We start from the raw sequence: 10984 nt of genomic DNA, 5'->3' as shown, positions 1-10984 counted from the left end.
GACTGGCATCTGATATGGCCCTACGAGGTTGACCTCTGCGAGAAGTGCGCGGAGCCTGTGCGTGAGCTGATGGACATAGGCCAGAAGAGGGTGGCCGGGTGGGGTGTCGCACCCCAAGGCGGGAGCGCTCAACGTGAGCCCGAACTGAGGACGAAGGTGTATGACCCCGAGGAGTTGGACGCCATGGAAGAGGCATCCCGAGAGAAGCACAAGAAGTCGTAGTCGACTGACAAAAAAAGAAGCGCCCCCTCAACCACGAATGGAGAGGGGGCGCTTCTTTTTGTCACTCGTCAGAGTCGCAGTTGCACGATGCAGCAGCGTAGACGGACGAGTACGGGGTGGTGCAGTCGGGCCAGCAGTAGGCGTCCCCGTCGTGGTAGACGCCGGAGGTGTCAGACACTCGCATCGAGCTCGCCGATCTCGCGGACATGGGTGTGAGTGGGAAGCTCGGAGGCTTCGCCGGCCAGGACGTGGCCGTCCTGCTCTCGCTCCACGACCGCGCCGTTGCGGGTCACGAAGCGTCGGGCGATCAGGGCGCCGGCAACCGGCGCGATCAAGGTCACCACGTCAAGGATGGCCTCGACCTGATCGCTGGATATGTCGATGCCGAACGAGATCAGCAGGCGCAGGAGCGCACCCACGATGCCCGTGACGAGGGCGGCAGAGACGACGGGTTCGTTCTTGAGGAAGGTCTTGGCGGTGTTCACGTCACTCCTTGTGGTGGACGGCCCCAAGTGAGGGGACCTTGGAGAAGATGAGGTCGAGGAGGGTCTCGGGGTCGTCGGGCGGCTTGCGCCGGAGAGGCCCTCGACGAGAGCTCCGAGCAGGGTGCGGAAGGTGCGGTTCTCGTCGGCGAGCTCGCGGTTGGAGACCTCGAGCTTCTCGATGCGCTCGCGGTTCTCCTTGTCCCTCTTCGTGAGGTTCAGGATGTCGGCGTCCTGGCGCTCTGCGGCGGCAACAGACGAGAGAAGCCGGCGTCGAGGCTCTGGGCCTCGGCCTTCTCCTCGAGGTCGCGTCGGCCCTCGCGGTTGGTCCAGAACTTCCAGAACAGGAGGGCGGCCCAGACGAGCGCCACCGCGAACGCGCTGCCTCCGAGGAGCTGGGTCAGGTTGTCTACCGATTCGGGCACGGCTCTCACCCCGCCCGATCTTGTCCACACGCTCGAGCGTGCGTGGTAGCGGAACAGCTTCCTGCTGCGCTTGATGAGCCAGCAGAGGAAGGTGACCATGAGGAGCGCACGGGCGCCGGAGCCGAAGATCCCCTCGTACACCTGGCCCCAGGAAAGCAGGACATAGACGAGAATGCCAGTGCCCATCAGGAGGACGCCGGGGGCCTCAGTGACGTACGAGCGGCGAAGGTTGCCGGCGAGGATCAGGAGGGCACCCAGGCCCACCAGGAGGCCCCACCCCACGGAGGCTACGAAGCCGAAGCCCTCGTAGCTCACCGGGGGGAAGGTCAAGATCCAGGGCGCCACGGCCACGGAGGCTGCCCACATGATGATCGTGAGGATCTTGTCGCCGACGCTCTCGTCCCGGGGGTACGGGAACGGGGTCGCGTGAGTCATGTCAGAACTGCCCCGCATTGATCGCACGCTGGATGGCCAGGGTCGTGCCCTCGTAGAGAATCCCGTCAGGCTTCACGCCGACGTGGCGCTGGATGGGGCGCACGGTGGCGGAGCCCTTGGAGCCACGACCGGTGAACTGCCAACCGGTGGGGCCAACGCCGTTGCCGAGCTCGGTCGGCCTGTAGGACTGGTTCTCGATCAGCCCGTCGATCACGCTGCCACCGAGGTACTCCTGGATGGACTTGTAGGACTCCACCCCGAGGCGGCCGTCGACCTTGAGCGTGCGCTTGGTCTTCGGGCTCGCATTCAGGATGCGCTGGAGCTCCTTGACGGTCTCCGTGCCGAGCCTGCCATCCACAGGACCTTGCCCTTCTTGGGCTTCGAGACCGCAGGCAGGCTTCGAGGCGCCACCGGACGCGACGGGAGCGCCGCCGCGAGCGAGCGCGAGCAGCCGGGTGATCGGGAAGTTGCCCGGGTCCCAGTGGTCGTTCTCGGGAACGTGGGTGTGGCCGCACACGCCCTTGTAGGAGTTCCACTTCGAGAACGACATGCGCTGCGGGGCGCCGGCGTAGGCCGCGTTCGAGGTGGGCCAGTTCAGGCCGGAGGCGGTCAGGGGCACGCCGTGGGTCTTCGAGATCCAGGCGAGCACCTTGGCGAGGCCGGCGAGATCCTTGTCGGTCGCGTCCTCGGTGAAGAACAGGCCGTGCTTCTTGGCGTAGGCCTTGTCGCAGGAGCCGATGAACTCGATCTGGATGGCGCCCGCGTTGTTGGTCTGGACGCCGCCGCTCTTGTTGACGAGCGCCTTGGAGGAGCGGGAGGTGTCGATGTGCTGGCGGATGGTGCCGTCACGGTGCACGGTGAAGTGCGGGGCGGAGCCGCCACCGCCGTAGCCGGGCCAGCTCGAGCCCTCGGTGGTGTGCAGGACGATCTTGGTGACGCCAGCCTTGTGGCTGTTGCCAGAGAACTTCTGGACGCGCGAGGCGCCGGGCATGATAGCCATGTATCTCCTTCGAGAAGTTGATGGAACGACCAAGGGCCCCTAGCCGTGATGGCTAGGGGCCCTTGCGTGGGTGTGCTTGCGTCAGGCGAGGGTGACGACCTTGCCGCCAGGAAGAATCGCCTTGAGGACAGTCGATGCCCCGTCGCCCTCGGCCCAGATTCGGACACCGGAGGATGGCGCGGCGGGCGCCCCGTAGGCCTTCCCGATCTCGAGGTGACGACGACCGACCGCGAACTGGTCCCCGGCGGTCGTCTCAGTCGCCTGACCGACAGCCACGCTGTTGATGTGGTGCGCCCTGGCACCCGCGCCGATAGCGGTCGTGCTGACCACGTTCTCGGGCATCCCCATGCCCGCCTGGTGGCCGATAGCCGTATTCCGCGACCCGGTCTCCAGTCCCTCGAGGGTCTCCTGCCCGATGCCGATGTTGTATTGGCCGGATGTCAAGGTCTGGACGGACGCCGCACCGATTGCGGTATTCGCGTCTCCCGTAACACCTTCCGAGGCTTCTCCGAGGGAGCGGGGGCCGATGGCGAGATTGAACCGGCCGGAAAGAATGTTCCTTCCAGCCTTGTTGCCCAGCGCAGCGCATTCCCGCGCTTCGACTCGTTCAAGGGCGCGGTTCCCGACCGCCGTCCCGCCGTAAGACTCTTTCTCCTTGGACTGGTACAGGGCTCGTACGCCGACCGCCGTGCAGTCGTTTGCGTCGTTGAAGAATCCCGCGCCGTAGCCAACGGCCACGACATTGCTCGCCGTCTTGGCTGAGTGCACGTCCCCGTCGACGGTCCCGGAGTAGGCGTTGGTGCCGACAGCGGTGATGTACGAGCCCGTCAGTGAGGAGTGCGCGGCGTTGCGACCGATCGCGACGTTGCCGTGCCCGGTCTCGTTGTACCGGAGCGCATTGGAGCCGACCGCCGTGTTCCGGGCCCCGGGGTCGTCGTCACCCTTAGGATCGTCGCCCAGTCCGCCGACGGTCCGCTCCATGGCACTGTTGCCCACGGCCACATTGAAGTACCCGTCGATGTTGTCACGCATTGCTGCTGCGCCAATGGCCGTATTCTTCCACCCCCGACCGTTGGACATCCCCGCCTGGGAGCCGAGGAGCGTGTTCTCGTAGCCTCCTGCGCTTCCGGACATGGAGGATGTCGCTGTAGGGTCGCCCGCTTCCCCGGCGCCCTCGCCCGCAAAGACATTCTCCGGGCCGACACGGAAGGTATTGAGCGTCGCCTTGTCGCTCCCTGCCATGAGCCCGGCGCTCTCAGTGGTCGCTTCGGGAATCGCCTGGACGGCGTCGTTGACATAGGTCTCGGTGGCGAGGCCGGCGGTGGCGTCGTCGAGAGCGCCCTGGAGGCCAGTGACTTCATCGAGGGCGTGCGTGTGCGAGGCGTCCGCCTTGGCGTCGATGCTCGACTCGACTGCCGCGACTCGACTGGAGAAGGCATAGTCGCCCGAGGGCTGCTTCCCGTCGAGCGCCACCTCGAGGCCGTGCACGTCGGCGATGGCGTGCCCATGGACAGCGTCCGACTTTCCGGCGAGCGCGGCGGTAAGGCCGGACACATCGTCCACGGAATGGGTGTGGACTGCGGGGGGAACTCAGCCGGCTTGTCGGTGAGGTCATCCCAGGACGAGACCCCGCCGGTGCCGTCGCCCTCGGGGCCCTGGAGGTCGGGCCCAGCCACGCCATCCACGACAATGACGGTGCCGTCCCAGGTGACATCCGGGCGATGCTTGGAGGCCTCCTCTGCCGCCGTCTCTGCCCGCTCTGCGGCCGCCTCTGCGCGCACCCTGGTAGACGTGTCCACCACGATTGCGGAGCCTCCAGAGGAGCTCACGGGGGCCACCTGGGCGAGATCTACGACCTCGCCAGCGGGAGCCTTGATGGAGAACGTGGTCTGATACTGCCCCACGCCGGCGTCGATGGTGATGGAGTAGGTGAAGTCGGTGGGGTTCAGCTTGGGGTCATCGGTCGCGGGAACGACGATGCCGCGCTCCCCGGGGTCGCCGTTGACATCGAAGGAGCAGAGGTATCCGTCGGCGTCGATGGTGCCCTTGGTGGTGCGACGCACGAAGAGTGCGGACCCGTGATCTCCCACGTAGCGAAGCTCGGGGACCGAGCACTTGATCGTGACCTTGCCGTTCGAGGCGGGGGTCAGGTCGGGGTCTCGGTCCTCGTCGGTCCCGTCACCCTCCATGTAGAGGACCCGGCCTGTGATCGTGCTGGCACCGAGATCCTCGGGCCATGCGGGGTTGGACATCAGGCGCCCTCCTCGGGATCAGTCGGCTCAGGATCGGGCTCAGGCTCCGGTTCGGGGGCCTTGGTGAAGGTGCCGGTCCAGGAGGCGGTGCCGGTCAGGACGTAGCCCTCCTTGGCCTCGGCGGTGACGACGACCGTGGTGTCCACATCGCCCACCGGGACGGTCTTCGCGGCCGTGGCCACACCGCCCACGAGGTACTGCACGCCAGCCTTGGCGGGGATCGTGTAGGTGTCCGCGGCGTCATCGAATGTGGGCGCAGTGGCCGTCACACTGACTGGCGCCTTGGTGAAGACGCCAGTCCAGGAGGCAGTGCCCGTGAGCACGTAGCCCTCCAGCGCCTCGGCGTCGATGGTGACCGTGGTATTCACATCGCCCACAGAGTTCGTGCCCGTGACCGGACTGCCGGCGACCAGGTACTGCACGCCGGCCTTGACGGGGACCTCGTAGGTATTGGCATCATCGTCGAACGTGGGCGCCGGTGCAGCGACCTCCACGTCGGGAAGCAGCTCATCCCAGTCGTAGTTCGGGGCGAGATTGATCCATGCGGACCAGTCGTAGAGGTCGATCTTGTTGAGCGTGGACATCAGTTCTCCTGGGTAAGTAGGGCCTCGAGTCGATCGAGGCGGGAGTGGAGCTCGTTGTTCTCGGAGCGGAGATCCTGGATCTCCTGCTCGTGCTTCTGGAGGACGACCTGCTGGGCGGCGGCGAAGCGGTCGTAGTTCAGGGCCTCGGGGCGCCAGCCACCCTTGCCGTCACCCTCGTAGCGGACGAGCCCCTTGAGGCCGAGCTCATCGACCTCTTCGGCGATGAAGCCGACGTACCAGCGCTCGTCGATGTCCTCGGGCTCCGCCGGGTCGCTGTGTTGCCATTGGCGGGGCTGGAGTGCAAGGACGCGGGAGGCCTCGGGGTTCCAGTCGGCGATGTTCTTCTTGTAGCGCCGCGAGGAGGTGACCATGCGCAGTTGCCCGGTGCCCGACTGGTACTGCGCGTTGGCGGAGCCGGAGGCGGAGCCAGGCTTGCGCACCGTCAGCGCGCCGTCAGCGTAAATGTCCCCATACGAGGTGACAGACACTTCGGCGATCAGTCCGCCTCGGGTGACCTGGAGGCCGCCCTGGACGTTGACGTGACCGCCGTTGGCGCCACGGATATTCAGGGGCTCGGCACTGTTGGGGTCATAGTTCGACCGCCAGATGGACGCTGCGCTGGAGGAGCCGGTGCCATCGTCGGTGAACCAGAGCCCGCCGCCGCCCGCCGAGGTGGTGGGGAACAGGATCACGCCACGGTTCTGAGAGTTCATCGCCTTAAACGGTGCGGCGATGCTCACCTCTCCGGTGTCGGAGCGGAGCCGGAAGGTCAGGTTCCCCTTGGAGTCCCAGCCGCGCAGGCCGGTGCTCGTCGCGAGGTGGATGCCCCCTCGCTTGAGGGATACCTGTTTGTCGCGATCGCTCCGCCGACGATCACGGCACCCTCGAAGTCGCCACCCGTGAAGGACTTGCCCTCGAAGGTGCCGCCCTTGATCTTGTTGGCCTCGATCGAGTTGGCGCCCAGCTTGTTGACAAGCTGCGTGCCAGTGACGTTTACGTTGGCGAAGTCCACGGTGCCCGTGAAGATGCCGTTCTTGCCGATCAGGGTGCCATTGACGTTGATGTCGTCCACCACGGTCTGCCGATCAGGGTGGCGTGATTGAGGATGGCCTCCTCGGTGACGATCAGCTTCTTGGTCGCCAGGGTCATGGCGGCGCCGATGCGACCGGCGGTCGCCGAGGAGTCCAGGTCCGAGTCGTCGACCTTGCCGTCGAGCTCTGCGGCTGCGTCAGCCACGGCCTGCTCGGCGTCCGAGAGGCGCTGCCCGGTCTCGCCAAGGGAGACCTCTGCGTCCTCGATGCGGGCGCGGGCGCCCTCGAGCTCCTCGTCCACGTCTCGGATCGAGGTCTCGTAGCCGTCGGGGCGGGCCCAGTAGAAGTTCTCCTCGGCCTCGAGCACCTTGTCGCCTGCCGGCGTGGTGCTGCCCTGAGTGGCGGCCTCGCGGGCACCCTTGAGGAGCTCGACGAGACGGGCGCCGGCCTCTTCGGGCTTGCCGATGATGACGCGCTTTACCACTGATCCTCCTGGAAGTAGATGGTGACGTGCGGAGTGTCGAAGTCGCCCGACACTCGGAGGATGCGCAGCCGAACCTCTCGGTCCGGGATCGTCAGCCAGGAGCCCGGCTTGAGGATCGCCGTGTCGCCCACCTGCCAGCGCCCCAGCGGGGAGCGGATGTCGGAGGCGTCGATGGTTACGTGGATCTCCACGAAGGGTCGGATGTCCACGGCCGCCGAGGCGTAGGCGGCGAGGGTGGCCGTCTTCGAGACGGAGTCGAACGACTCGGTGGACTCGAGCAGCGGGTGCTGGTCCGCGAGGAGACGATCGTTCTCACGCATCGACATGGCGATGCCCTCGCCCTCGCCCGTACCCGTAGCGAAGGCGCGAGTGGAGTAGTGGCTACCGTCCACGTTCATGGTGAGCTCAGAGATCTGCGGGAGGGGCGCCGAGCCGTCAATGACCATCTCCCAGGACTGCGGGATGACGGGGGCGTATTCGGTGCCCGTATGCATCGCCCAGCGCATGTAGCGACGGTCGTTCTTGTCCACCCACTCGGGGCGGAACATCACGTCCGGCCCGCCGATCACGTCGGAGAGCTCAGCGAGCCGCTTGTCGACCGTGCCGTTCGCGAGGTCGTAGTTGTTGTAGGTGCGCTCGTGGCCCCCCGCGCCGGAGCTAACGGAGGTGGCGAAGCGGATCGGCAGGAGGCCGCCCTTCTTATCCATCCCTCGGCGGACGATGTCCTGGGCGATGTAGGCCAGGTGCTTGTCCTTGTAGGTGACCTTGCCCTTCTTGAAGGCGGCGATCTCGCCGGGCTCATAGTCGCGGTCGGTGAGGAAGCGCTGCTCGAAGATGGCCCGGATGCCGGAGATGGAGAAGGACAGGGAGTCCACGTACTCGTCCGGCGGTGCGGTGATGGGGCCGGCGAACCAGGGCTGCTCGCCTTCGGACTCGGTCTCGAAGGTGAGCATGATGCCCTGGGCCCAGGGGCGCAGCCACCGTGCGGGGATGGTCGTCAGCGACGACTTCTGCACGGTCACAGTGGCTGCGCCAGCCTGGTTGAGGACGGTGTCGTGCCGACCGTTCGTGGACATCTCGATCTCCGCACCCACCAGACCGGTCATGGTCTCGATCAGGTATGCGCGCCACATCTCAGCGAGACACCCCGACATCCCAGACGTTCATCTCGGTGGTGGTCGCACCCGTCGCCAGTCGGAAGCCGGGGCCGCTAACATGCTCGGTCCACACAGAAATGGTGTGGACGCCCGCGGCCAGAGTGGTAGACCATGACGCGGCGGTGGTGTTGTAGCCGGAGTCGTAGGTGTCGTACAGCGACCGACGGTAGGTGCCGTCGATCGTGATGCCGACAGCGCCTCGGCCGGTAGACGAGTTCACCGAGCGCAGACAGGTGGTCAGGTCCACGCGCACGATGCGGTCCGAGGGGACCGTGAAGCGCTTCGTGTAGACGACCCTCTCGCCGGCCGCGGTGGAGGCATTCCCGGTGGGGAACTCGTAGCTCGCCAGGCGCCCCAGAGAGCCGCCGGCGGGGATGGCCCAGTTGATGTCGTAGTTCGACGTGGCGCTCGAGGCATTGCTCGCGCCGGCGGGGATCACCATGCGGTCCAGGACGAGCTCCGAGTTGGGCGGGGCCGTGGCGCCCTGGCGCACCTTGAGCACGCCATCGCCACCCACGTAGATCACGTCGGTGCGGGATGCGCCGCCGGAGGGTGCGGAGATGTTGAGGGTCGTCTCTTCCCAGGGGATGAGGATGCCCTCGCGGGAGTTGTAGGGCCACCAGGCAAAGCCGGCGCCCGAAGGAACCTTGTACGCCCAGCCGCTCGTGCCCTTGACCCGATCGGTCATGGAGTCGGCGAGGAGGCCTGACGACATGAAGCTCGAGCCGATGATGCGCCGGAGGCCAGCGGGAGTGGTGCCCTCCCAGACGCCGGGGGACACCTCGGTGCTTGGTACGCCGAAGGGTGTTGCCATGGAGGATCTCCTAGATGAATGTGGGTCGTACGGTGCAGGTGGCGAAGCCGATGCCGGTGTCTTCGAGGAAGTCCACCTGCGGGATCGCGGCCGATCCGGCGCCGAGGGCCACCCAGTTCCGCTGCGTGAGCTGGAAGGAGTGGTCCCTGCCGTTGACCGTCGCGGAGCCCTTGGCGTAGTCGAGGACGAGCGGGGACTGCTGCACGAGGGGCCGCCGTATTCGACGGCGTGCCCGCCGAGAGCGATGCGCACACCGGAGTAGGAGTCGGCCGTCACCGTAAAGACGGGGTAGGCATCGACGGTGCCGGAGTTGCTGATCGAGGCGGGCTGACGTACGGCTCGGACCAGCCGAGGACCTGCTCGCCTGCGGCGTTGAGGTAGCCCTGCTGGAAGAAGTCCGTGAGCAGTGCCGGCGTGCGCTGGTAGCCCTGGATCGTGGTGACCTCTGGGTCGCCGTACAGGAACGGATCGTTCGCTCGGAACTTGAGCCGCATACGGAACGCCTGCTCGCTTCCCGCCTGGAGGTTCTGCCAGGCGGGCTCGCCGTCGAGGACGACCTCGCAGTTGAGTGCGAAGCCGTCCTCGACGACGCGCATCTGGTAGGGACCGTGGTCCCACGCCAGGGAGGAGGCCCACCGCGCGTACGCGGTGAAGCCATCCTCCCCAGGCATGATCGACTGATGCCACGTGAGCGTCAGGTCGATGTTCCGGTGCGTGCGGTAGGCCTCGCCCGGGAACTTTCCGTGGCGGCGGAAGCGCTTGATGTCAGGGGTGACATCGGAGCCCACGCCGCCGTACCAGCCCTCGAGATCCTCGATGTGCAGGAGTCCGCGGGCTTCGCAGGCGTCCCAGTCGTTGTGGAACGTCTCGCTGGACCCGTCGGGCCCTGTCAGGGTGATCTCGATGTTGCTCATGCGAGTCCGGCTCCTCGGAGTGCGAAGGTGATGTCGCGGCCGAGGCGGGTGCCATCCTGGAGAGGATCTTCGGCACTGGACTCGACGTTGACGTTGATGACGTTGCCCGTGGCGGGCGCTTCGGCCAGCCCGTCCGAGGACAGGGCTGCGCGGATGGATCGAGCATCAGGGGAGACGCCGATCTGCCCGGAGGCGTTGAGCTTCGAGGCCACGCTGTCCATCATTCGGCTGGCCTCTGCGGCTACCGCAGGAGCGCCGAGCTTCATGCCGCGAGCGAGCTCGTCGGCGATGGACTCACCCCACCCGCCCAGCCGGAGCCGGAGAACGGACCCTCCTTCGCAGGAGAGTTGGGGAGCTTGGTGCGTGCCGCAGCCGCGAGGGCCTTGGATGCCGCCGAGACGGAACCGATGCGCGACCGGAGGCCGGACGCGAAGGTGCTGCCGATGGCGGCGCCCGAGCGGCTGGCGTTGAAGCTGAGCACTGAGCGGATGCTGGCGACCGCACTGCGGGCAGTGCTGACGGCTCGTGCGAGGCCGGCCGCGAGGCCGGAGACGAACGAGCTGCCCGACGCACGACCGGCGCCCGCGAGGGGGATGTTGAGCCCCCTGGGGAGCGCGCTGCGCATGGTGCTCACGACGCGCATGGCGCCGGAAAGCATCGTGCGCATCTGCCCGATGTAGGACACCTGCATCATGCGACCCTGTGCCACGGCCTGCTGGTTGGCAGAGGACATGGCGCGGACGACGCCCACCTGGAGGCGAGCGGACTGGGCCACAGCCTGCGACTGCATGACGGACATCTTGGCGACCACCTGGCCCTGCATCGCAGCGGCCTTGGCGGTGGCCCCCGCCTGCATGGCGCCCATGCGGGCAACCACTGCGGACTGCATCTCTGCGGTCTTCGAGGTGCCCGAGGACTTCATCGACGAGAACTCTGAGGACGAGCCGGAGGACATCCCCATGATCTTGCCGATGGCGCCGGACGCCATGGAGCCCAGGCTGCCGACAACGGACCCGCTCATGGAGGAGGTCTTGTCGGTGCCGCTGGACATCATGTTGCCGAACTCGGAGTCCGTGGTGCGGGCCATCTCCCCGACCTTGGCCTTGGAGCCTTCGCTCATGGTGCCGTAGGACCCGGTCACGCCCGTCGCCCACTCGAAGACCTTGTTCGAGAGGACGCCAAGG

At 66.8% G+C, this 10984-nt stretch overlaps 1 protein-coding gene across 1 annotated transcript; it reads right to left on the bottom strand.

Moving 5' to 3' along the window:
- Nucleotides 1–2645: 2645 nt before the first annotated feature.
- Nucleotides 2646–4816, bottom strand: LOC138140873 (autotransporter adhesin BpaC-like). Its single transcript, XM_069061757.1, has 2 exons — nt 4204–4816; nt 2646–4141 (listed from the first exon to the last, which is right to left on the bottom strand). Exons 1-2 carry the CDS (start codon nt 4814–4816, stop codon nt 2646–2648), a joined length of 2109 nt encoding a protein of 702 aa, XP_068917858.1.
- Between the last annotated feature and the right edge of the window lie 6168 nt (nt 4817–10984).

This window comes from Tenebrio molitor, unplaced genomic scaffold, assembly GCF_963966145.1.
Source record: "Tenebrio molitor unplaced genomic scaffold, icTenMoli1.1 SCAFFOLD_489, whole genome shotgun sequence".
NCBI lineage: Eukaryota > Metazoa > Arthropoda > Insecta > Coleoptera > Tenebrionidae > Tenebrio > Tenebrio molitor.
Note: the sequence above shows the minus strand (reverse complement) of the source record. Positions and strands in the feature narration are given on the sequence as shown.